The sequence below is a fragment of the Oncorhynchus clarkii genome, chromosome 23 (genome assembly GCF_045791955.1).
Source record: "Oncorhynchus clarkii lewisi isolate Uvic-CL-2024 chromosome 23, UVic_Ocla_1.0, whole genome shotgun sequence".
NCBI classification, from domain to species: domain Eukaryota; kingdom Metazoa; phylum Chordata; class Actinopteri; order Salmoniformes; family Salmonidae; genus Oncorhynchus; species Oncorhynchus clarkii.
The window spans coordinates 7331188-7357224 of NC_092169.1; the positions used below are offsets into that span (position 1 = coordinate 7331188).

The 26037-nt window shown below is 44.9% G+C and overlaps 2 protein-coding genes across 4 annotated transcripts in view; one reads left to right on the plus strand and one right to left on the minus strand.

Annotated features, from left to right (window-relative positions):
* Positions 1 to 3480: 3480 nt before the first annotated feature.
* On the plus strand, positions 3481 to 6228 carry LOC139381921 (male-enhanced antigen 1-like). The gene is made up of 4 exons (XM_071125782.1): positions 3481 to 4511; positions 4840 to 5131; positions 5277 to 5373; positions 5539 to 6228. The coding sequence occupies exons 2-4, from the start codon at positions 4868 to 4870 to the stop codon at positions 5700 to 5702; spliced, it is 525 nt and encodes a 174-aa protein (XP_070981883.1). The 5' UTR covers positions 3481 to 4511; positions 4840 to 4867; the 3' UTR covers positions 5703 to 6228.
* Positions 6229 to 7037: 809 nt separating this feature from the next.
* Positions 7038 to 26037, minus strand: part of LOC139381920 (serine/threonine-protein phosphatase 2A 56 kDa regulatory subunit delta isoform) — a 52153-nt gene continuing 33153 nt past the window's right edge. Inside the window, exons 4-17 of one of the 3 annotated variants that reach the window (XM_071125779.1) lie at positions 23302 to 23501; positions 17642 to 17752; positions 17437 to 17529; positions 15883 to 16013; positions 15475 to 15534; positions 15265 to 15373; positions 15091 to 15144; positions 14806 to 14976; positions 14405 to 14532; positions 13984 to 14085; positions 13730 to 13802; positions 11388 to 11426; positions 11145 to 11261; positions 7038 to 10727 (exon numbers count right to left, since the gene is read on the minus strand). In XM_071125779.1, the coding sequence (XP_070981880.1) occupies positions 10590 to 10727; positions 11145 to 11261; positions 11388 to 11426; positions 13730 to 13802; positions 13984 to 14085; positions 14405 to 14532; positions 14806 to 14976; positions 15091 to 15144; positions 15265 to 15373; positions 15475 to 15534; positions 15883 to 16013; positions 17437 to 17529; positions 17642 to 17752; positions 23302 to 23501 (1526 nt within the window). In that variant the 3' untranslated portion in view covers positions 7038 to 10589. Of the gene's footprint in view, positions 10728 to 11144; positions 11262 to 11387; positions 11427 to 13167; positions 13306 to 13729; positions 13803 to 13983; positions 14086 to 14404; positions 14533 to 14805; positions 14977 to 15090; positions 15145 to 15264; positions 15374 to 15474; positions 15535 to 15882; positions 16014 to 17436; positions 17530 to 17641; positions 17753 to 23301; positions 23502 to 26037 lie in introns of those variants that run through there. The other 2 variants (XM_071125781.1, XM_071125780.1) reach the window with 2 other exon arrangements.

A 26037-nucleotide genomic window follows, 5' to 3' on the forward strand; every position in this document is an offset into this window, starting at 1 on the left:
CTGTGGATCTATTGGGGCGGAAAACAAATTGAAGTGGGTCTAGGGTGACAGGTAAGCTAGAGGTGATATGATCCTTAACTAGCCTCTCAAAGCAATTCATAATAACAAAAGTGAGTGCTACAGGGCGATAGTCATTTAGTTCAGTTACCTTTGCTTTCTTGGGTACAGGAACAATGGTGGCCGTCTTGAAGCAAGTGGAGACAGCTGAGTGGGATAGGGAGAGATTGAATATGTCGGTAAACACTCCAGCCAGCTGGTCTGCACATGCTCTGAGGAAGCGACTAGGGATGCCGTCTGGGCCTGCAGCCTTGCGAGGGTTAACACTCTTAAACATCTTACTTACATCAGCCACAGAGAAGGAGAGCCCACAGTTATTGGTAGCAGGCCACGTTGGTGGCACTGTGTTATCCTCAAAGAAGGTGTTTAGCTTGTCCGGAAGCAAGACATCCGTGTCAGCGACATGGCTGGTTTTCCCTTTGTATTCCGTGGTTGTCTGTAGACCCTGCCACATACGTCTCGTGTCTGAGCTGTTGAATTGCGACTCTACTTTGTCTCTGTACTGATGCTTTGCCTTTTTGGTTGCCTTATGGGGGGGGGAATAACTACACCGTTTGTATTCGGCCATATTCCCTGTCACCTTGTCCTGGTTAAATGCGGTGGTTCGCGCTTTCAGTTTTGCGCGAATGCTGCCATCTATCCACGGTTTCTGGTTTGAGTCAATACAATACACCTGAGTCAATACATGTTTGCGATTTACAGCTGTGAGTCTTTCTGAGTACGTCTCCAAGGGCTTTGTACACCTGGATTGTACAATATTTGCACACTTTTAAATATTCTTCCAGCTGATAGTTGATCATTGCTATACAACCATTTTCAAGCAGTCAAAACAGTAACTAAGCCACTCAGAAACATTCAATGTCTTGGAAAGCAACTCCAGTTTTAGGTTATTGTCCTGCTGAAAGGTGAATTTGTCTCCCAGTCTCTGTTGGAAAGCAGACAGAACCAGGTTTTCCTCTAGGATTCTGTTTGTGCTTAGCTCTACTGGGAACTTTTCTGGAATTCCAAGATGGATGACCGTTCTAACCGTTCAGTACAAGCTTGTTTTTTTCCATGTTCCCAGTTGTCTTGAACTCACTAAAGTCTGCGATTTCCCTTATCCGAGTTTCCAGTTGTTTTGAACACAGCAGAAGTCATTCTGGATTGACAGCATGGCCAATGTATAAAATATTTTCTGGCCCATGGTGTTGTGTGTAAATGTTTATACTTTTAAGCTTGGAAAAGAGAGACCCCTTTTAATAACTGTTTTAATAACTGTGACCTTAATTGCCTACAGTCTGTAAGCTGTTAGTGTCTTACCAACGGTTCAACAGGTGCATGTTCATTAATTGTTTCTGGTTTATTGAACACGCATGGGAAACAGTGTTTGAACCATTTACAATGAAGATCTGTGAAGTTATTTGGATTTTTACTAATTATCTTTGAAAGACAGGGTCCTGAAAAAGGGATGTTTCATTCTTTGCTGATTTTAAATATAATTTTTTGCAAAACAAGCCCTGAATGACAGGTCGCCACTGATTGTATAAATGTGCAATAAGCATAAAATGCTGATTTATCTTAAATTGAGTGCACAAATTTGTTTACATCCCTGTTCAAGAACATTTCTCCTACGCCAAGATAATCCATCTACCCGACAGGTGTGGCATATCAGGAAGCTGATTAACAGCATGATCATTACAGAGGTGCACCTTGTGCTGGGGACAATAAAAGGCCACTCTAAAATGTGCAGTTTTGTCACACACACACAATGCCACAGATGTCTCAAGTTGAGGGAGTGTGCAATTGGCTTGCTGACTGCAGGAATGTCCACCAGAGCTGTTGCCAGATTATTGAATGTTCATTTCTCTACCATAAACCACCTTCAACGTCATTTTAGAGAATTGGGCAGTATGTCCAACAGGCCTGACAACGTCAGACCATGTGTGTGGCGTTGTGTCAGCGAGCGGTTTGCTGATGTCAACGTTGTGCCCCATGGTGGCGGTGGGGTTATGGTATGGGCAGGCATATGCTACAGACAATGAACACAATTGCATTTTATCCTTGGCAATTTGAATGCACAGAAATACCTTGACGAGTTCCTGAGGCCCATTTATTTTAAGGTATCTGTGACCAACAGATGCATATCTGTATTCCCAGTCACATGAAATCCATAGATTAGGGCCTAATTAATTTATTTCAATTGACAGATATTCCTCATATGAACTGTAACTCAGTAAAGTCTTTGAAATTGTTACATTTTGTGTTTATATATTTTTTCAGTATAGTATGGTATTTTCATAGACAGACTTGAAGGCCAGATCAGTGATTATTGCAACAAAAAAAAGCAGGATAAAATAATTAGTGGGTCTTATGGTTGTGGGAGGCTTATATTTAGCCTAGGTATAACTTCACAAGCCCTGAATTCATTAGATTATTGCTAACTGTTTGAAATGCAGTGTATTTGACATTTAATTTTACAACACTTATTTCGAGAAAACATAACTGTATGATTTTTAGGCCTTATCGCCCAGCCCTACCTTATCGCCCAACAAAATGTGGAAAAAGTCAAGGGTTGTGAATACTTTCTGAAGGCAGTGTCCAAACATAAAATAATGAAACAAGAGTGTGCATTCTTCAAGTGTAAGAGGTCCTTAATTGACACCAAAAAGCCTATACTAAAAGGCCTATTCTACACCCATTTGAAGAGGAAAAAAAGCCCCCCCACTACATAATTTGTGACCAAGTTTTCATCTGATTTGTCTTAAATAACTTTCCTGTCAAGCAATGTAGACACAATGATCAATGTAGCTAACTACACTCAGCCCAGGTGTCATTAATATTAACGAGCTAGCTCGATAGGAAGATATTAATGGTGCTTACATCGCAAGCTTGTGAAGGCTAACGATATTTATATAATGCAAATTTGAAGTAGGCTACCAGCTAACGTTTTCTAGCTAGCCAGCTATCCTCAATGACATTGAATGTGGACTAACCCTCAGCCCCCCTAGTTATAGCCAATCACAAGGCAAACTGACAAGATGGCTATAACCAACTTCATATTCAAGATGAAGTAGCTAGCTAATTAGTTATGTATTATTAAAATCATAACTACAAATCAATTACCAACTTACTTGAACTGTTAATGTAATGATATAATTGGAATCCATTCATTTCAGTCCGTCTTTGGCTGCATTCCAAACACTAAAAAGACTAATAAAAAAAAACAGATATACAAACAAGAGTACAAAAACCTAACCGACAGGGGAATTACATATCAAGATTCATTTTCAATTTGTTAAATACTTTTATGGTGCGTATTGCTTTTTTGTTTTTACATTTACTGATCATTTCAAAATAGTATTGAAATATGTGAAAAGACACACCCTATACCCTCAGCCCTCAAACTCAGTGGACACTTCTGATGACGTTTCCATGACGTCTGACGCGTATACACTTGTAGCGAAAGGGAGGAATGATTTTTAAATGGACCGCCCTTGCCCGGAATTATAATTGCGTGTCTACTTATATTAACTATATAATTATATATATACGCCGACTGTATGACAGCTAGCAAATTAATTAGTTAACTAACGTTAGCCTGCCTAGCTGAAACTTCTGAATAATGAAACGGTTTTATTTCTACAATTTCCAAAAAAATAAGCATAATTACTTTTACGACACGTGTTTGTGCCGTCATGTGCATTAGAGGCACAATTTCTAACCGTTTTACTTACACTTGTATGTTGATTTATCCATACTGAGGTTGGGGTTCTAAGTGTCGGCAGACTTTTCTTAGCGGATGTACAATTATTGCGAATTGAATTATGGGGCGTATCAGGCCCGAATTGAACATAATTATATACTCGCAAACTCGATCAAAAACGAAGGCTGAGGGGCTTACGTTGCAGACTTCCTTTGTTTGTCTAATCGTTTGGACAGACATCCAAGATGGTGACGGGGATACCCCAACGGCATAAGGCGAGGCTAAACTCAGTGGACAATGGACCTGATCGGACAGCTCAGAGCCTCTGCTCTTTTCTGTCCATAAAACGAGGGTGTGTCTTTTATGAGTTTGAAACAGAGCCAAGGTCACAGGATGACTATACAATGTTAACTTCGGCTGTGAGTGCCTGGGGGGAAAAAATCAACATCTAAGACAGTTCATGGAAACATTCTATTGATATTTTTGGTATAAAGATGATAACGAAAGTGTCGTTTTGGGAATTTTGAAAATGTTCTTCTCAAATGGGGACGTCTATTGGAATTGTCTTTCTGGGCTCGGCGTCAGTTAAAGTGCAGTACCGCCAGTCTCCTATGGGTACATGGGATGGCGTACTTCCCAACCGGAACCCTGACATCAAAACGCGATGACTTCAAATCCGCCTCGATTTCCGTTTCATTGACATACGGGAACAGGAACCACAACAGTAGCTGGCTGGTGGCCCAAAACATTGAGACAAATCTAACTTTCAAAGGTTAGTGAAATGGGGGTTTATAATAATCTCACCTGCAAGTGGTGTGTCCCTCATCGGGCAGTCTGTCATCCTATAGCTAGCTAGCCGGTTAGCTTATGACGTCTAATAAAAGCTATCGTCTTTAGCTTGCAGTCGAGCGAAATCAATCTTACTTAGCTATGCGATAACAGCAGGCAGGTGGAGATGGATTGACAGATAACTTAGATTAGTATCTGTATCCATGCTCGTGCATGATTCCCTTCGAGTCAATAGCCTCAGGTCCGGATTGAGTACTGTATATCACTGCTGTGCAGTGTCACAATGACGTTCTTTACCCCACCACATCCAGGGCTTGTGCCTGAGTCCGACCTCCGTGGATGGAAGTGGAGATTGCGTTCGAGATGGGTCCTGAGAGAATCTTACCGAACTCTGAGGAGGAGCTAGGTCAGGAGCGGCCGTCGGACGCTGGGGTGCCTGAGGTGGGCGGGGAGTGGAGTGGAGAGGAGGAGGATGATAATGGAGGTTACTATTACCAGCCACTAAACCAGGACCCCGATGGACTAAATGCTGCACCAGGGGACCATCCTGAGGATATGCCCCCAGTAGCAGAGCAACTGCAAGAAGTCCAGGAGAGAATAGAGGTACCGAACCCTATATTCTGAATATGATCAGTTTAGTTTTTCAATCAGTGTCATGTTTATCATCTCTATAAAGACAAGTCAGTGAAATGTTAGCTGTCATTTTGCTTGTCAAGACATTTATCAAACTTGATTGACTTCCCCACAGTTGATGGGCTTGCATCTTCCCCAGCCCCCTCCCCCAGATAGTGATGAAGACCCAGAAGGAGCACACAGCAGCGCAGCCTCCATCCCCATGGATGACGGTGAGGACGCAGCCTTGCTTAGTTCATCCATAGTACCCCTACATACAGGGGTCAGGGGGATACTCATAATGCCTTAGGGTTGGCCATAGCTCTTAGAATCATGCAGTTTCAATCAAATGCGCTCTGAATGTAGTGCCTTGTACTGATGTCCATCCCTTCCTTCAGACCACGTGGAGCTGGTGAAGAGGACCATGGCAGCAGTGGCCCTGCCCTCTCTGGCCATCCCGGCCTGGGCTCAGGAGATCTCGGACGACCAGTGGAAGGACATGGTCCAGCAGACGCTCCAGACTCGCCAAAGCTCAGAAGGCCTGAGGCTAGAGCACAAATAAGACTGAATTGCCTCTTTCCTTCAGTCTGTCTTTAACTCTGTCCTGCATTTCACCAACACACTTAACCCAGGGGAGTCTGCACTGAGGTCCTCTCTGAGCAGGTGTTAGGTGTCTCAATTCTCAAGAGATTGTGAACTCCTCTACGTCCAATTCTCATTAGATGATATTTCTGATGAATATTTGTTTTTCAAAGGAGGCTCTTGGTACCTACTACACCTAACCTGCTGCTTAAGGTCATTTGTAGGGTTTGTGAAGGAGTTCGCATGAGTATAGTATATTTTGTCTCTCAGATCAGGCAAACTCTTACCGTTTCTGCTGGAGTACGTATTATGAGGCTCAATGACAGTTTGGCCTTGAGTACAGAAGCACTATTATCCCCCCCCCCCCCCCCCCCCCAATGCTTCCTGAGACATTCCAACTACCCTTTCCAACAACAGATCACCTTTGTTTGTTTTTAATGTGATACTTACTATTGGTTCTGATTACCATATTATAATACTATTAAATCAGTTTTTGTTGAACGTAATATATAAGCTGTCCGGTTTATTAAGTACACCACCCATTCACAAAAATTGAGTTTCTACAGACAGTGAGTCATGTGGCTTGCTATATAAAGCAGGCCTTCAGTTACTGTTCGATTAAATGTTAGAATGGGTAAAATGAGTGACCTAAGCGACTTAGAGCGTGGTATGATCGTCAGTTCCAGTATCTCAAACTGCAGCCTTCATGGGCTTTTCACACAAGTGTTTAGGGCTTCCTGAGAATGGAGTGACAAACAAACATCCAGTCAGCGAAAACATCTCAGAACACACAACTCGTTGATCCTTGTCACGGATGGGCTATTGCAGCAGACGACCGCACCGGGTTCCCCTCATATCAGCTAAAAACAAGAAGTGGCTCCAGTGGGCATGTGATCGCCATCACTGGACAATTGATGATTGGTAGAATATTGCCTGCTCTGACGAAACCTGGTTCCCCATGCTAATAGCAGTCAGGATTTGGCGTAAGCATGAGACCATGGACCTATCCTGCCTGGTGTCAATGGTAAAGGCTGGTGGCGGTGGTGTGCCGCGCCGCCGTCCCAATCTGTAGCGACGGCATGTTGCTATAGCGTAAGCATGGACCAACATCCCTGTGGTACTTTTCCAACTCATAGAATCTACCCCCAGAATAATTCAGGCTGTTCTGGAGAAAAACGGGACTCCGACCGGTACTAGATGGGTATACCTAATAAACTGTCCAGTGAGTATATGGGCATAAATGGACATTTCCGAGTCTTTCTTGTTCAATCAATGATGGATATTGTTTGTGAGGATAACAGATTCCCAAACTCAATGGATGTCCACTATTTTTTACTTTATTTTGTTCTGTACATACATGAACATCTGTACAAAATATGACTTTCATACTATGTAATGCTCTACCTAATTAAAGTACAACATATGTACATATGACCTGGAAAGCAGCTTAAGATTAGTGTCAGACCTGGGGGGGGGGGGGGTGGAGAGAGACCCTTTGTTTAAAAAAAATGTCCTCTTCAGTTTGTGTGTGGCTGCTGGACAAACTGAGCCATTTCATGTCATCAGTCACCACCCAGCCATGGCATTGTAGTGCCCTGGTACAATGCTACCTATCTCTTGTAGTCTGGAATGTCTCAACAGCTACTTTCTGGAAGCATGGCCAATAGGAATGCATGTGCCTTGCTCAGTCAGGTGAGAGAACAGTAATACATTATTTCTATTAAGAATATTTAAAACTATATTGCGACTTATTGATATACTGTTTATAAATACAAATGTCTCATGCACAGGTAACATTTTCAAACCTCACCAGAAGACAATTTAGAGCATAGGTCTTCGGTGCAGACAAGACTTGGCAAATCCAATCTGAGCTGATGAGATTTTTGTTCCACTGAGGGAGAATGTAGAGATTATCGCTACTGTGATTACAAAAAAAGTGTATTTTTATGTGTAAGGATAAACATGTTAGGAATCCAACTCGGATGATATAAAAAGCAGCTCGGATTTAGACTGCTCTAACGTTATGACTGTAAGATCATGTTGAGGGAGGGAACTCTTTGGCAGCCAGCCTCTAAGTATGTGTGCGATGACGACTCACTTTGCCCAGCAGCCTTAGGAGTGAGTAATTCTCCACTGTTTGGTGTGATTGGCAGACAACTCAATAGACGAGACCATACGACAAAGAAATGACCTCACGCAGCAAGTGGAAGAAAACAAACCAGAAACAAAAGGAGTAAGGGGGGTGAGTGGGATTAACCTACAGGACAAGGGGGTGGTAGGGGTGCACCCCTAAGCAATATACATTACAATATACAGTACACATTTGCAACAGTAACCACAGCCTTTCCTTTTTCCCCATATGTGCTAGTAAAGCAATTCTATATTTTTTAATCTGTAGATAGTCCTATGAGGAGGATTGTTTTGCGCACTTCCATACACCAAGTGCATGAGTTTGTTTCAACTAAAAATATTGCTTAGGTTAGGAAAGAGACCTATTGAATCAAGCCGGTTTAGAGGAGAAAGGGGAATATTATATTTTGTAGAGATTCCCTACACTTGAACCGAAATAACCGTTTTCCTTTCCGCAATGAGGCTACCTCAACAGAGGTGCATTTTCATCTTTAAGAAACATAAATCCACAAACACATAAGATACAAAAAGGCCAGAAGATGGCTACAGAGGAATAACTAAAGAGGCAGAGGAGATGTTACCCATTGGGCCAGAAACATTAATAAACACAAATATAATTATGAAGGAAGGAATGGATGTATAACAATCATGACAGAGTCTGGACAGAGCAGAGAGAGAAGGTTATCTTTAAGAAAACGGAGAAAAGGATGGACGGACACTGCAGCAGCTTATGGTTGCCTTTCCTAAAGACCAACAACTTGAGACAATATTACCCTGACATCCTATCTTATTCTTATTGTGTTAATTTAGATTTGAGCCTACTTGGTAAATATGGTCACCCCTTGAACTGCACTGTTTGTTAAAAGCTTGTAAGTAACATTTCACGGTAAAGTTTACACTTGTTGTATTCAGCATTTCACGGTAAAGTTTACACTTGTTGTATTCAGCATTTCACGGTAAAGTCTACACTTGTTGTATTCAGCATTTCACGGTAAAGTCTACACTTGTTGTATTCGGCGCATGTGGCAAATACAGTTTGATTTGATTTAACTGAATTGGTTTCTGAGGTTTCTTTTTGACACAGCGACATGATTTTGTTTTTGAGCTACACCTCTAGTTATAAAAATACAATAAACATTTTTTCAACAGGAGCTCTATTACAAGTTTAGACATTTGTTCAAAACTTATTCTGTATCTTCAAGTGCTTTATAGTGGACTGGCCGGCTAGGAATTAACATATGAAAAGCCTCATCAGTTCTGTGAACAAGTCTCAAAAACCGACCAAAACAAAAACCACTTCTTAGAGCAAGCAGATGATTGCGATTGCTTTCTCACGCCTTTTGGGGGAACTAGGCAAGATATTGGTAGGGGGGGGGGGGCACCTCGCGGGCAAAACTATTTTATAAGTCATTTCACTCTTTTTGCCGTGGGGCAGAGAGAAATGTGCAGTTTTACAGCTAATTTCCTGCAATTCTACACATGTTGCCATGACTTATGCCATGTTAATATGATATCTATAGTTAAATAAATATCTGAGTTAAGTGACTACCTAAATCAATGGGGGGCCCCCTGGAGATCAGGGCCCCTGGGCAAATGCCCTTCATGCCTGGTCCGTAATTTTGCCATGATAACTACAAGTTTAGATAGCTGGCTAGACTAACTTACCCATTTAAAAAATGTTAGCGGACACGGGCTAATTGAGTGACTGTCAGTGACTGACAAGCGGGAAACTGCTGACGCACAACCAAATATCTCAATTCCACCGTGTGTATTCTACTATTCTAACACTCAACAGTAAATTGAGACACGGACTGACTGCCCTGCATACACCAATTATCTAGGCTTACAATCATGCTATTAGCTTACGACTAATAAACAGGGAGAATGTAATTCAACAGATGCTGTAAGGCCATGATTTAAGGATGCAAAGAGGTGACTTCATGAAGCTACAACTAAAGAGTGAGAAAAACTGGTTTCATGGAAGAGACTGACATACATGAATTAAATTAAGATAAAGGCAGCCATCTTGATTCCTAGTCCTCTCATGTCATTGCTTTGCCTTGTAAGCTTTGTGTCCCAGACTTGGCTTCCCCAAAATGTACTATGCTGCCTGGACATGAACTTACAGCAAGTTTTTTTAAAGTTTTTTTTTAACAGAGCAGAATCACTACTTCCACCGGACATCCAGCTAGACTAGAGCATGGCCCTATTTTCCACCAAACCAATCAGATAACCCACACCCCCTCACTCCAGACAAGCTAGCGGGACCGCCACTCACTCGACTGCCCTCTATAGGTAATGCTTTGGTCGTTCCCTTTCAGCACAGCAGATCACAGTAGGAGGGAGGAACATGAGGACAACCAAAACCAATCCAAAAGGAAACAGAAACAAAACAAAGAAACATGCTTCACGGATGCTTACACTTAATACTACTGTTGTATAATGGTTGTCCTCGTGCAACCTAACAATCAGCCCACTGTAGTCAAGTATATGTGAGTATTTGGAAGTTGGAACAATTTGTACGTCTGTGTGTATGTTCCTATGTGTGCATATAGGAGTGTGTGTTCTTGTCTAACTCTGATGGCCCTGGTTTTCTGCAGATGGGGATCTCCGGCAGAGATGGAGGGGGAGGAGAAGCGGAGGCGAAGAGGGGGCTATCAGGTGTACAGTAGGCGACTGTTTGGATGAGAGACGGACAGGAGGGGAGTTAGGCATGGAGGGTGCCACTGCTCCCTGGTCAGAGGGCCTCCTCGTTGGCCGTCAGGTACTCCTCTGCTCGCTTGTGTTGCTCCAGGGCTTTTATAGTGTACACGTCCTGCGGCAGCTCCGACTTCCGCCGCATCAACACCTTGTCTTTCTTGATGTCCTTCATCCCCTATGGAAGAATATACGTAGAGCAAAGTGAGACTGTTAGTTCAAGGCCATATCCAACACAGCAAGGAAACTTTTCAAATGGACAGACGGGGACTGGTGAATTCTGAAACTGACATGAGTTGAAGAATTAGTTTACAACTTTAAAAACGTAGAAAGACAAAAATAAATGAACATGTGATTCAAAAGTGTTGATTTTTCTTGATTCATTGATTGGCTGGTAGGTGTATTAATACTAGGCTGGGACAACAGCCTGCAGGGTGTACTGTATGTGGCTACGGGGGGTGCGAGTACATACCTGTGATTCAACAAATTATGGCCTTGACGATCAATTGATTAGTAAGTTACTAGGCTGGGAAAAAAGCCTGCAGGTGGGCGTATGTAGAGAGTGGTGTACCTTGACGTGTGCTGGTAGTTGTACCTGTGTGGCCTCTGTCTCGACAGTCTTCTTCAGCAGCTGAATGTCCTCAGCAGTGGGCGTCTCCGTCTCCATGGAGTACAAGGGCACCCCTCCCGGACTCTCATTGTACATCATGTACTGGAAAATTACAGATAGAAACAAATGAGTTGGATCTGGTCTGGATACCGACTGTGAAACACACACACGAAGGTACCAAGATCAACATCAGACAGCCCATTGAATTCAGTAAGAAAAGAAGCAGACCTCTTCTTGTGGGTGGAGACCAGGTCGGAGTTTGGTAACCTGCAGATAAAGCATAGGTTAAAAGACAGATATTTGCTCTCTCTCAGTCAGACACTAGGCAGGTTTCCATTGACCCAGGTTTAATTTGACAAACGCAATGTCGCAACAACAAAGAAACATTGCGACGTGTAAGTCGTGTAAGACGTGTAAGTCGTGTAAGACGTGTAAGTCGTGTAAGACGTGTAAGTCGTGTAAGTCGTGTAAGACGTGTAAGTCGTGTAAGACGTGTAAGTCGTGTAAGACGTGTAAGTCGTGTAAGACGTGTAAGTCGTGTAAGTCGTGTAAGAGGTGTAAGACGTGTAAGTCGTGTAAGTCGTGTAAGACGTGTAAGTCGTGTAAGACGTGTAAGACGTGTAAGTCGTGTAAGACGTGTAAGTCGTGTACACGTAAGACGTGTAAGACGTGTAAGTCGTGTAAGACGTGTAAGTCGTGTAAGTCGTGTAAGACGTGTAAGTCGTGTAAGACGTGTAAGACGTGTAAGTCGTGTACACGTAAGACGTGTAAGACGTGTAAGACGTGTAAGACGTGTAAGACGTGTACACGTAAGACGTGTAAGACGTGTAAGTCGTGTAAGACGTGTAAGTCGTGTAAGTCGTGTAAGTCGTGTAAGTCGTGTAAGACGTGTAAGACGTGTAAGTCGTGTAAGACGTGTAAGTCGTGTAAGACGTGTAAGTCGTGTAAGACGTGTAAGTCGTGTAAGACGTGTAAGTCGTGTAAGACGTGTAAGTCGTGTAAGACGTGTAAGTCGTGTAAGACGTGTACACGTAAGACGTGTAAGACGTGTAAGTCGTGTAAGACGTGTACACGTAAGACGTGTAAGACGTGTAAGTCGTGTAAGACGTGTAAGTCGTGTAAGTCGTGTACACGTAAGACGTCTAAGACGTGTAAGACGTGCAAGACGTGTAAGACGTGTAAGACGTGTAAGTCGTGTAAGACGTGTAAGTCGTGTAAGTCGTGTAAGACGTGTAAGACGTGTAAGTCGTGTAAGTTGTGTAAGTCGTGTAAGTCGTGTAAGACGTGTAATGCAAACAGCTGCTATCGGAGAAATGTTCTATCCGTTTTTATCTTTTGTCAAACCTTCTTGCGACAAATTGATGGAAAGAGTTTTTTTTAAATGATGATTGCTGAATCATTTTTGAAGGGACGCAGGGCACGTCAGCACGTGACTAGAAAGCCCCACTCCACATTTATTTTCTAAACGCCTACTGCTTTCTAAATCTACATTTCAACTCTAAAAATGACGTTTCTATGCAGGACAACGATTGTCCTGACTTTCAAGAATGCCCAAATTGCTTTGCCTTGCTTTTCTGGTTGGCAGGATGCACGTTTCACCATATAATTATATCAGATGTACAGTAGTCTCACCATGCCACGGACCGATGCCATACGCTGGCACATTAGAACCATTACAATATGGAAAATATGAGTCAATTCTTGCTTTCTATCCATGCTGGCTTTTGTGGACTACGTGACATGAAACAGAAAGGTGGAAGGGCATACAGGCTGTTGACAATTTATTCATTGCCTAAATGGATAATAGAAACACTTCAACCATCATTTTGTATTTGAAAATCTGGGTTTTTGCAGATTTTGTTGTTGTTGTTGTGGGGGTGACGTCATTACATCCAGCTGTTTTTAATAAACACAAGACAGTTAAATGGAAACACACCGTTGCAGGCAATTGTGGCATCTATTTCCTATGCAAACTTTCTAAAATGTTAATGGAAACATAGCTACTGACACACACACACACACACACATCTAGGCTACATTCACTAAAGCACAATTCCTCTTAATTAAATCTTCAGCTCTTTGTTCCTGAGCCCTTGGAGCTGGGAATCAGTCACGAGAGACGATCAATGGTGATAATTAGATGTGTCTGGAACAAAAGGACTTTATAAAGTCAAATTAATTCAAGCATAACCCTGTTTAAACCCCCCCCCAAAATCCCCTCTACCGCTTACTGTACAGACAATTCCACACACAACCATAGCAACATAATTACTGAGGACTGGAGTTTTTTGTCCCTTTCGGTTGCTCCTGGCGACAGTGATATTATGGAATGCATTTGGAGAATAATGAGACAGGAAGCGTGTTACTAGGGACCATTAATTTGATACTACATACAACACACTTAAAAAAAAAAAACTATTACGCAGTGTCCATCTACAAATGTCTAATGTGGAAATAAATAGCACAGCCTCGTTTCCTGAGCCTACTCCCTGGAACAGTGTGATGTGAATGTTCCATAATGGACGGGGATGGGGTTGTGGTGTTTTTTGGCATCCTGCAGTAGGGATCACCTGAGGGTTATGCTTGGCCAGCTCCTCGATCTTGTGCCAGACCTCCTCACGCTCCTTCAGCTTGTACTTCTCTCTGAAAACACATCAGCAACAAAAACAACTTTGAGTTGGAGCCAACCAGGAAATTAGCTGGCTTGGCATTTTACTGTGCTTTGAGGGAGAGGATCAATAGTTCTACATGGGGGGAAAAAAAAGAGAAGTGGCTGATTTAATAGAGGACCATGCAGATCTAGGAGCATGCCCAGTGGACTCACTTCTGTTTCTCAGCCTTGTACTGCTGGGTGCAGTCATCAAACAGCTTCTGGTTCATCTCCATGAAGAGCTTCAGGGCGTTGTAGATCAGCCCATGGATTGTCCTAGACATAGGAAGGGCATTTAGCACAATATGTGCAGGTTAACATACAATGAATCATTGAAATGCATTTTTCAGCGAGTGCTGGACATCAATTGTTTTCTGGATTATATTCAAAAGGATCCAGTATCCCATTTTTTTAAGGGGAGAAAAATATTTCTGCACAAAGCGCATTATCTGTTCTTCCCTTACAACAATGAATTGATTTATTCTCTCAAAATGCGAACCCAGCTATGACAAATAGTTGCCAGGCTTGTTTTGGAGGCACATCAGTTTAGCAGGAGCATTGATCTTTTAAATTGACTTGGATGCAGGGGTCATACTTGTTCCAGTGGCTCTTGGAGTTCTTGTAGAGAGCAGGGAACATGATGGGGAGGATCTTGGCGGCGTTGTCACTGATCAGACTCATGATGTACTCGTTGTTCCAGTAGTACAGCGCCCTCTCTGCCACCTTGAGCACCCAAAAAAGGAGGCCATCAGACAATACGCCCCTTGTAATCTACCAAGGCAGTCTTCTTCCATTGTGGGTACGGTATAGTTCCTGTGCTTGTTCACTCTGTCCACGACAGAATATCGCACATGATTCTAAGACAAATTACTTTAAATTGGCATGATGTTATTTCTTCCTTCCTGAAGCCAATGCCATATTCTGTTATGTTTGGGCCAGTGAAGCTGAATGAGTAAATACAGCAGTGTGAGTGAGCTTGAGGCAGGCGTAGAGTACCTGGAAGTGTGGACTGGAAACACACTTGGCCAGCTGTCTGAACAGCGGCTCCATGACCTTGACGAACTCAGACGGCTCGATGACGTCCAGGATCTCCTCCAGCTCGTTGAGGAACATCACCTCTTTGGGGCTGTGGGTCTTAGGCCAGAACTTCAGCAAGCCCATGATCACCTGGGGGGGTCAAATCATTTACACAACATTAAAATTCACTCTGTATAAAACCATTTATTACCCAGCTAAGAACCTTTGGCTGACAATTCCCAGTTGAAGACATGCCAAACTCACTGGTTCAGTTAGACTACTGTCCTTTTCCAAGAACTGCACGACGCAATACGCCAGCTGTGGAGAGAGATAGACAAGTTGTGCGAGTGAGAGCATTTCAGCAGGAGCTGATATAGGAGAGTCATGTCTGAGCCTCACACTGTGTAAGGGAGGGGGCCTTTCAGAGCACTATGGTACCTGTGGGTGGTAGACGCTGAGTGACTTCACTTTGTGAAGCGGCAGCAGCACTCGAATCAAGAACATCTTGTGCTCCTCTTTCAATGGCAGGGCAAAGCCGTTGATTATGCTGGGGACGAGGGACAAGGGGAGACTTGTTTTTAGATTCATCTTGTTTTTTTAATTGTAAAAGAGATGATGTGTTGACGGGATAGTACACCCTGCACTCACCTTCCTAAGATTTCTAAGAGCTCGGCGATTCCATTGTGATGCTCGGTTTCATATATAAACCTGCAATATGAGAGCAGGCCAAGGTCAACTAAAAGGGCACAGACAACAGATATACTGACACATTTTCTACACGCAACCTCAACATTCGACAACCTTGCAGGTCTTCTGTGTTGCAGTTACATTATCTATTCTCCACAAGAACTGACAGACTCTCTCGAACTCTGAATAGATTTCAATGGCGAGACAGACACATAGAAATAGAATAACTAAAAACAGGCATCCCACCCATAAACAAGTCAACGTCCTATGTCAGGTGGACCGCCAGCCACATGGAGTGTCCCTCTAATTCTATTTCTATAGACCGACTTACCTGGTGTGGAAGGGGGTATAAAAATCCATCTCTCTCACCTGTAGAATATGTTGTTGATCTGTCTGCGGATGTAGGCCCGAAGACCCAGGAACTTGCCGTAGATCCTGTGGAGGATGGTCTTCAGGAAGTCCCGCTCCCTGGGGTCTTCACTGTCAAACAGCTCCAGTAGCTGTGGGGAGGAATGGGGGGGGGGGGGGGGGGGGGTTGGCATGATCAGACATCTAATGTGTCAAACATCAATGCATATTTGAGAAACTAGCACCGTATTCAATACAAAAGATACAAATGGGATGCTTGCAATTGTAGGAGTAAAAATACTTGGAAAATCAGGCAAAGGTCGAAAATACTCATCATCAGACAAAACACACACGACTTTCATTGACCAACACGCTGAAGTGTTCAAGACAACGTGGCACACAGTATCAGGTGGTGCGGTGAAAACAAAACTCGATATCTATGAGATGTCATAGCGGCTGGGTTTCCCCATAACATAATGCAAAGCAATGCGTGTCTGGAGCCCAGGCCAGCACTCACAGTGATTAGGCTGACTAAAGTCATTATTAAAATTCATTCCCAGCAGCGGTGGATGGGAAGCATCATGTGGTCAGATGGAGAAGAGTGACCCCTGCTAATTCCCTCTCAGCTCTCATGTCTCGCTACTGTGTGGGAGGGAGACGGAAGCAGGCCAGGGTATGAGTAAACACGCATACACAGACATAGAAATTCTACACACACACACACACACACACACACACATCACTAGATGGCTACCACCCGGTTCCTCAACCCTGCACCTTAGAGGCTGCTGCCCTATATACATAGAATCACTGGTAACTTTAATAAATGGAACACTGGTAACTTTAATAAATGGAACACTGGTAACTTTAATAAATGGAACACTGGTAACTTTAATAAATGGAACACTGGTAACTTTAATAAATGGAACACTTGTAACTTTAATAAATGGAACACTGGTAACTTTAATAAATGGAACACTGGTAACTTTAATAAATGGAACACTGGTAACTTTAATAAATGGAACACCAGTCACTTTAATAATGTTTACATACTGCTTTACTCATTTCATGTGTGTATGCTGTATTATATTGTTCTGTATTTTAGTCAATGCCACTCCGACATTGCTCGTCCTAATATTTCTACATTTCTTGTATCGTTGTGAATTATAAATACTACTGCACTGTTGGAGCTAGCCTTTCACTCAAAGCCTTGTCATTATTTTGTCTTATGTTGCACCTACCCAACATTTCCTAGGAATAGTCGTATATTACTGAATGTATCCAGAGTATTTTCAGTAAGTGCAGTAAATGTAAAATGCACATAAAATCAACAGTGTAATGTTTGGGTTCCCTGTTGTGTCCTCACAACTTTGGTCTAATAATTTCCCCATCATCTCCAAACTGTTCCCTTTCAATTGTTAACATGCATATGCATTTCATATTTATTTTGTAAAAAACATTTCAATTTAGCCCTATCCATATAGGTCAAGACCCACAAGTGTAAAGGGTTAGATATTTCAACAGCTCAGCAGTTACAGGGAGCACAGTTTGTGTTGTAACCAGAGGGATACTTACAGACAGTACAAACTTTTGGTCAATGTATTTTTTGGCGACATTAGGCTGGAAATCGGGGGACTCTAGGAATCGTAAGAAGAATTCATACACCAGCTGGAGAGAAGAAGCAAAAGAGGACAAACGTTGGTGTGATTTAAGGCGGACAATACTGCTTTTTTCTAGTCTTAAAATTCCAAATTCAAGAAGAGAAATAAAAAACCGTCACCTGTAGGTGTGGCCAAGCAGCCTCCAGAGTCGGCTCGTCCTCTTCTGGGTCAAACTCAGCCCCCGTGGGGTTGGAGGATGGTGGCAGGGTCCTGAACAGGTTGATTGAAAACTGAACAAGGCAGAGGAGAGGTGTCAGTCAACATGGCAACAAATCAACAATGCTAAAACTATCCTCCAATTTGCACATTTAGGAAAACACAGCACAATCCATCCGATAGTCTTATACCACACAAAAGGAATGACTTTCACTAGATCAGAGCACAAATCATTTAACAAACGGGTGGTGTCGAGAGAGGACCCAAGTGGGTCCTGGTAAAAGCCGTTTAGGTTAGCCCTGCTAACACGGCCACTGGGAGAGCTGCAGCTGACATAAAGCAACACTTCCCCAGCACCTAGTTCCTGTCTGGGCCTGAGGCTGCCACCGCACAGAGCCCCTCTGGCACTGAGGAAAGAGAGATGCTGGAAATAGCCTGCCTGGCTCCACAGCTCCAGAGACGCACCTCAGCATCGTTACAGAACACTCACAACGGGAGAGAGAGGGAGAGACGACAGCAGCAAGATGAAAGGGAGAAGGTGGTGGATAATTGATCACTTATTACTCGTTGAGCACAGCGCAAAAATGTGTCACAAGCGGAGAGGGAGAGAGGGCCTCCGAGGTAGACAGGGCTCTAACTCCTCTAGCTCCACAATGAGATAGGGTGCAGGCCAGGCAGCAGGCTGTGACCCAAAATTGACCTCCCTGGAAGCCTGTGTTTCAGACATAAGGAAGTGGGTGGCGGCAAATGTTTTACTTTTAAACTGGGAGAAAACAGAGAGGCTAGTTCTAGGTCCCAAGAAAAAAAGAGATATCATCTTGATAGTTGTACAGTCGTCTCAAACGAAACCGTGAAGGACCTCGGCGTTACTCTGGACCCTGATCTCTCTTTTGACGAACATATCAAGACTGATTCAAGGACAGCTTTTTTCCATCTACGTAACATTACAAAAATCAGAAACTTTGTCCCAAAAATTATGCAGGAAAATGAATCCATGCTTTTGTCACTTCTAGATTAGACTACTGCAATGCTCTACTATCCAGGCTAACTGGATAAAGCACTAAATAAACTTCAGTTTGTGCTAAACACAGCTGCTTGAATCTTGACTAGAACCAAAAAATGGATCATATTACTCCAATGCTAGCCTCTGGCTTCCTGTTAAGGCTACGGCTGATTTCAATGTTTTATTGCTAAGCTACAAAGCATTACATGGGCTTGCTCCTACCTATCTTCCCAATTTGGTCCTGCCGTACATACCTACACATACACTACGGTCACAAGACGCAGGCCTCATTGTCCCTAGAATTTCTCAGCAAACAGCTGGAGGCAGGGCTTTCTCCTATAGAGCTACATTTTTATGGAATGGTCTGCCTATCCATGTCAGAGACGCAGATTCGGTCTCGACCTTTAAGTCTTTATTGAAGACTCATCTCTTCAGTAGGTCCTATGATTGAGTGTAGTCTGGCCCAGGAGTGTGAAGGTGAACGGAAAGGCACTGGAGCAACGAACCGCCCTTGCTGTCTCTGCCTGGCCGGTTCCCCTCTCTCTACTGGGATTCTCTGCCTCTAACCCTATTACAGGGGCTGAGTCACTGGCTTACTGGTGCTCTTCCATGCCGTCCCTAGGAGGGGTGCGTCACTTGAGTGGGTTGAGTCACTGACGTGATCATCCTGTCCGGGTTGGCGCCCCCCCCTCAGGTTCGTGCCGTGGGGGAGATCGTTGTGGGCTATACTCGGTCTTGTTTCTTGGTAGTAAGTGTGATTATTATTATTTGACCCTGCTGATCATCTATGAATGTTGAACATCTTGGCCATGTATTGTTATAATCTCCACCCGGCACAGCCAGAAGAGGACTGGCCCACCACTCATAGCCTGGTTCCTCTCTAGGTTTCTTCCTAGCTTCCGGCCTTACTAGTGAGTTTTTCCTAGCCACCGTGCTTCTACATCTGCATTGCTTGCTGTTTGGGGTTTTAGGCTGGGTTTCTGTATGGCACTTTGTGACATCGGCTGATGCAAAAATGGCTTTATAAATGCATTTGATTGACTGATTGAGGAGGAGAGGAGAGGAGAGAACTACAAGGGGAAGGAGGGATTTAGAAAATACCCCAGGAGGCAGGAGAGAGGGAGAATACCTCAGGAGGCAGGAGAGAGGGAGAATACCCCAGGAGGCAGGAGAGAGGGAGAATACCCCAGGAGGCAGGAGAGAGCGAGAATACCCCAGGGGGCAGGAGAGAGGGAGAATACCCCAGGGGGCAGGAGAGAGGGAGAATACCCCAGGGGGCAGGAGAGAGGGAGAATACCCCAGGAGGCAGGAGAGAGGGAGAATACCCCAGGAGGCAGGAGAGAGCGAGAATACCCCAGGAGGCAGGAGAGAGCGAGAATACCCCAGGGGGCAGGAGAGAGCGAGAATACCCCAGGGGGCAGGAGAGAGGGAGAATACCCCAGGGGGCAGGAGAGAGGGAGAATACCCCAGGAGGCAGGAGAGAGGGAGAATACCCCAGGGGGCAGGAGAGAGGGAGAATACCCCAGGGGGCAGGAGAGAGGGAGAATACCCCAGGGGGCAGGAGAGAGGGAGAATACCCCAGGGGGCAGGAGAGAGGGAGAATACCCCAGGGGGCAGGAAAGAGGGAGAATACCCCAGGGGGCAGGAGAGAGGGAGAATACCCCAGGAGGCAGGAGAGAGGGAGAATACCCCAGGGGGCAGGAGAGAGGGAGAATACCCCAGGGGGCAGGAGAGAGGGAGAATACCCCAGGAGGCAGGAGAGAGGGAGAATACCCCAGGGGGCAGGAGAGAGGGAGAATACCCCAGGGGGCAGGAGAGAGGGAGAATACCCCAGGAGGCAGGAGAGAAGGAGAATACCCCAGGGGGCAGGAGAGAGGGAGAATACCCCAGGGGGCAGGAGAGAGGGAGAATACCCCAGGGGGCAGGAGAGAGGGAGAATACCCCAGGGGGCAGGAGAGAGAATACCCCAGGAGGCAGGGAGAATACCCCAGGGGGCAGGAGAGAGGGAGAATACCCCAGGGGGCAGGAGAGAGGGGGGGAGAATACCCCAGGGGGCAGGAGAGAGCGAGAATACCCCAGGGGGCAGGAGAGAGGGAGAATACCCCAGGGGGCAGGAGAGAGGGAGAATACCCCAGGAGGCAGGAGAGAGGGAGAATACCCCAGGGGGCAGGAGAGAGGGAGAATACCCCAGGGGGCAGGAGAGAGGGAGAATACCCCAGGAGGCAGGAGAGAGCGAGAATACCCCAGGGGGCAGGAGAGAGGGAGAATACCCCAGGGGGCAGGAGAGAGGGAGAATACCCCAGGAGGCAGGAGAGAGGGAGAATACCCCAGGGGGCAGGAGAGAGGGAGAATACCCAGGGGGCAGGAGAGAGGGAGAATACCCCAGGAGGCAGGAGAGAGGGAGAATACCCCAGGGGGCAGGAGAGAGGGAGAATACCCCAGGGGGCAGGAGAGGGGGCAGGAGGAGAGGGAGAATACCCCAGGGGGCAGGAGAGAGGGAGAATACCCCAGGGGGCAGGAGAGAGGGAGAATACCCCAGGAGGCAGGAGAGAGGGAGAATACCCCAGGGGGCAGGAGAGGGAGAATACCCCAGGAGGCAGGAGAGAGGGAGAATACCCCAGGGGGCAGGAGAGAGGGGAGAATACCCCAGGGGGCAGGAGAGAGGGAGAATACCCCAGGGGGCAGGAGAGAGGGAGAATACCCCAGGGGGCAGGAGAGAGGGAGAATACCCCAGGGGGCAGGAGAGAGGGAGAATACCCCAGGGGGCAGGAGAGAGGGAGAATACCCCAGGGGGCAGGAGAGAGGGAGAATACCCCAGGGGGCAGGAGAGAGGGAGAATACCCCAGGGGGCAGGAGAGAGGGAGAATACCCCAGGGGGCAGGAGAGAGGGAGAATACCCCAGGGGGCAGGAGAGAGGGAGAATACCCCAGGGGGCAGGAGAGAGGGAGAATACCCCAGGGGGCAGGAGAGAGGGAGAATACCCCAGGGGGCAGGAGAGAGGGAGAATACCCCAGGGGGCAGGAGAGAGGGAGAATACCCCAGGGGGCAGGAGAGAGGGAGAATACCCCAGGGGGCAGGAGAGAGGGAGAATACCCCAGGAGGCAGGAGAGAGGGAGAATACCCCAGGAGGCAGGAGAGAGGGAGAATACCCCAGGAGGCAGGAGAGAGGGAGAATACCCCAGGAGGCAGGAGAGAGGGAGAATAACCCAGGAGGCAGGAGAGAGGGAGAATACCCCAGGAGGCAGGAGGTAGGAAAGAATACTCCAGGAGGCAGGAGAGAGGGAGAATACCCCAGGAGGCGGGAGGTAGGAAAGAATACTCCAGGAGGCAGGAGAGAGGGAGAATACCCCAGGAGGCAGGAGAGGGGGAGAATACCCCAGGAGGCAGGAGAGGGGGAGAATACCCCAGGAGGCAGGAGAGAGGGTAGGTGTAACTCAGAGGGGAGGAGAGAGTAAGAGCGTATGACAAGGGGAGGAAAGAGGGAGAGATGTCGGGTTAAAAGGCTTCCGGAGGGATTTGGCTCGATCGGACTCATCACCAAAATAAATAATGGACTTTGGAAGCTCCTCAAGGGTTTGATGTTGATTCTCTCCCCCCACTGTGCTGGGTGGAATCCTGAGCGAGGCCAGGCAGAAGTCATTAGAGAGTCAGGATGTAGCATGGTGAGGTGACGGCATGTTTACACCCACATGTGATTAAAATGTTGGCCCTTCCACATTGTGTCAAGAGTGCACAGTGTATTGGGAAAGTATTCAGACCCCTTCCCCACATTTTGTTACGTTACAGCCTCATTCATAATGGATTAAATGCATGTTTTCCCCTCATCCATTTACACACAATACCCCATAATGACAAAGCGAAAACAGGTTTTTAGACATTTTTGATAATTAATACAAAATGTAAAAAACGGAAATATCACAGTATTAAGACTCTTTACTCAGTACTTTGTTGAAGCACCGTTACAGCCTTGAGTCTTTTTTATTTTACCTTTATTTAACTAGGTGAGTCAGTTAAGTACAAATTCTTATTTTCAATGACGGCCTAGGAACAGTGGGTTAACTGCCTGTTCAGGGGCAGAATGACAGATTTGTACCTTGTCAGCTCGGGGTTTTGAACTTGCAACCTTCCGGTTACTAGTCCAACGCTCTAAGCACTAGGCTACCCTGCTGTCTTCTCGGGTATGACGCTACAGGCTTGGCACACCTGTATTTGGGAAGTTCTCATATTCTTCTCTGCAGATCAGGTTCACCTTCCAACAGGACAACAACCCTAAGCACACAGCCAAGACAGCGTAGGAGTGGCTTCAGTACAAGTCTCTGAATGTCCTTGAGTGGCCCAGACAGAGCCCGGACTTGAACCCGATCAAACATCTCTGGACAGACCTGAAAATAGTTGTGCAGTGACCCTCCCCATCCAACCTGACAGAGCTTGAGAGTTTTGGCTTTGTCATTATCCGGTATTGCATGTAGTCAATTAAATAAATATATATTTTAGAATAAGGCTGTAACATAACAAAATGTGGAAAAAGCCAAGGGGTTTGAATACTTTCCGAATGCTCTTGTGACTGTGGTGCGACTGCATGCATGTTCACTAGAGTTTGTGTGTGTGTTCTCCTCTTACCATGATGACACCCTCGGGATAGATGGACTCGGTGACCACTTCGCGGTTGTGCGTGATGTACTCCACCATCTCATTCAGACCGGCACGCTTCACCTCCTTGTACTTCAGGTCGCTTAGGGGGTCCGTGACAAAGTCAAAGAGTACGCAGCACTGGCGCAGCTTCTGCACAAACAGTTCTTCCCGGTCGATAAGAGGTGCATCTGAGGATGAGAGAGAGAGAGAGAGAGAGAGAGAGAGAGAGAGAGCAGGGGGGTAGATCAATGGTATGCTGCATGTCTGGGGGTTAGGCTCGATCAGGGCTCTCCAACCCTGTTCCTCGAGAGCTACCGTCGTGTAGGTTTTCGCTCCAACCCTAATTTAGCACACCTGATTCTAATAATTAGCTGGTTGATAAGCTAATTCAGGTTAGTCACAACTGGGGTTGGATCGAAAACCTACAGGAGGGTAGCGCTCCAGGAATGGGGTTGGGGAGCCCTGGGCTAGCTAGTGATTTCAGAAAACATTATACACTTGGTCTGTCATCTTGTGATCCCATCCTTTTGTTCATGGCTAACATTGAGGATAAAGTGTCAGAGTCATACACCGAGACCCAACTCTGTTCGTTGGGCTCTTAACTCTGCACCATTGAGTGATTGTTAACCGCTCCATTTTTGCAAATCGTATAATAAAGTTGTTGTTTGAAGAATATACAGTCTCTCTTCCACAACAATCCGCTCGTAAGGCGCTACAGAGGGGAGTGCGTACGCCCAGTACATCACTTGGGCCAAGCTTCCTGCCATCCGGGACCTATATACTAGGCGGTGTCAGAGGAAGGCCCCAAAAAATTGTCAAAGACTCCAGTTACCCAAGTCATAGATTGTTCTCTCTGCTACAGCACCCCAAGTGGTACCGGAGCGCCAAGTCTAGGTCCAAAAGGATCCTTAACAGCTTCTTCCCCCAAGCTATAAGACTTAGCAAATTAGACTTAGCTTAACAAATTAATTACACAAATTAATCAAATGGCCACCCAGACAAATTACATTGACCCCCCCCCTTTTATTTTTACAGTCTTGCTACTCGCTGTTAATTATCTATGCATAGTCACTTTACCCCAACCTACATGTATAAATGACCTTGACTAACCTGTACCCCGCACATTGACTCCCCGATACCCCCTGAATATAGCCTCGTTATTGTTATTGTGTTACATTCTATTACATGTTTTACTTTAGTTTATTTAGTAAATATTTTCTTAACTATTTCTTGAACTGCATTGTTGGTTAAGGGCTTGTAAGTAAGAAAGCATTTCACGGTAAGGTCTACACACCTGTTGTATACAGCACACGTGACAAATAAAATGTGATTTGATTTTAAGTAGAAAAACATGTTTGATTCCCCCTACTTGTAGAGAAAGTCAACACCATCCTCCTCTCTTTCATGTTGATGAAACGGTCTATCACTGTCATACCATACACACTTAAAGAATGTTGATGTCCGATGTCTACCTGGCTAAAATGCTTGCTCGCTAGCCTAACTTCCGTTCATGGGCAAAGTTAGCAAGTGAACATTAGCCTTCTACATCAAGCTACATATGGAACTTCCATCCTCTAAGGCCAGGGGCACAACAATGTATGAATTCATGGTTGGATCAGAATTGCCGTTATAATCATTGGCCAGTAAGGAGAATGAAGTAAAAACAAATATTTTAGCTACCTGGTTAACTAGCCACCGGAGGACAACACAACAAGATGCAACAACTCAAGTTTTTCTGTCAAATGACGAACGCTGTCAATGGGATTTGAAAGTAGTGACGCCAAATCCAAGCTGACTTCCTTTGACACTTTCTTCAGTTGAGCTCACTCAGTTTAGCTCAAAGCCGATACAAATAATTGCCTATACATGTTTTGACAAAGGACGCCAGATGTTCGCTGGCTTCACTTGCCTTAATAAATGCTACAGGCTGCAACAAATGTCAAACTCGTTTAGACTAGGCAGCATCAGATAGATGGCCTAAACGTAGAGAGACAGAGGGGCGCCGTTTCGCTCACTCTTGATTCTTTCTCCTGGGAGATACCGTGCATTCGGAATGTTTTTAATTTATTTTCACCTTTATTTAACCAGGTAAGCCAGTTGAGAAGAAGTTCTCATATTCAACTGCAACCTGACCAAGATAAAGCAAAGCAGTGCGACAAAAAAACAACAACACAGAGTTACACATGGGATAAACAAAAGTACAGTCAACAACACAATAGAAAAATCTATATACAGTATGTGCAAATGGAGTAAGGAGGTAAGGCCATAGTAGCGAAGTAATTACAATTTAGCAAATTAATTCAGACCCATTTACTTTTTCCTCATTTTGTTACATTATAGCCTTATTCTAAAATTGATGAAAACAAATTTTTACCTCATCAATCTACACACAAATCCCCATAATGACAAAGGGAAAACAGCTTTTTAGAAATGTTCTCAAATGTATAAAAAAACAAAAACAGAAATACCTTATTTACATAAGTATTCAGACACCTTGCTATGAGACTCGAAATTGAGCTCAGGTGCATCCTGTTTACAATGTTCTTCCTTGAGATGTTTCGACAACTTGATAGGAGTCCACTTGTGGTAAATTCAATTGGTTGGACATGATTTGGATGACATACCCCTGTCTATATAAGGTCCCACAGTTGACAGTGCATGTCAGAGCAAAAACCAAGCCATGAGGTCGAAGGAATTGTCGGTAGAGCTCAGAGACAAGATTGT

Excerpts from the sequence above, each read along its gene's own strand:
- LOC139381921 (XM_071125782.1), top strand. The coding sequence starts at position 4,868 with ATGGAAGTGGAGATTGCGTTCGAGATGGGTCCTGAGAGAATCTTACCG. Across the intron at positions 5,132-5,276 it reads AAGTCCAGGAGAGAATAGAG|TTGATGGGCTTGCATCTTCC; the intron begins GTACCGAACCCT and ends ACTTCCCCACAG. Across the intron at positions 5,374-5,538 it reads CTCCATCCCCATGGATGACG|ACCACGTGGAGCTGGTGAAG; the intron begins GTGAGGACGCAG and ends CCCTTCCTTCAG.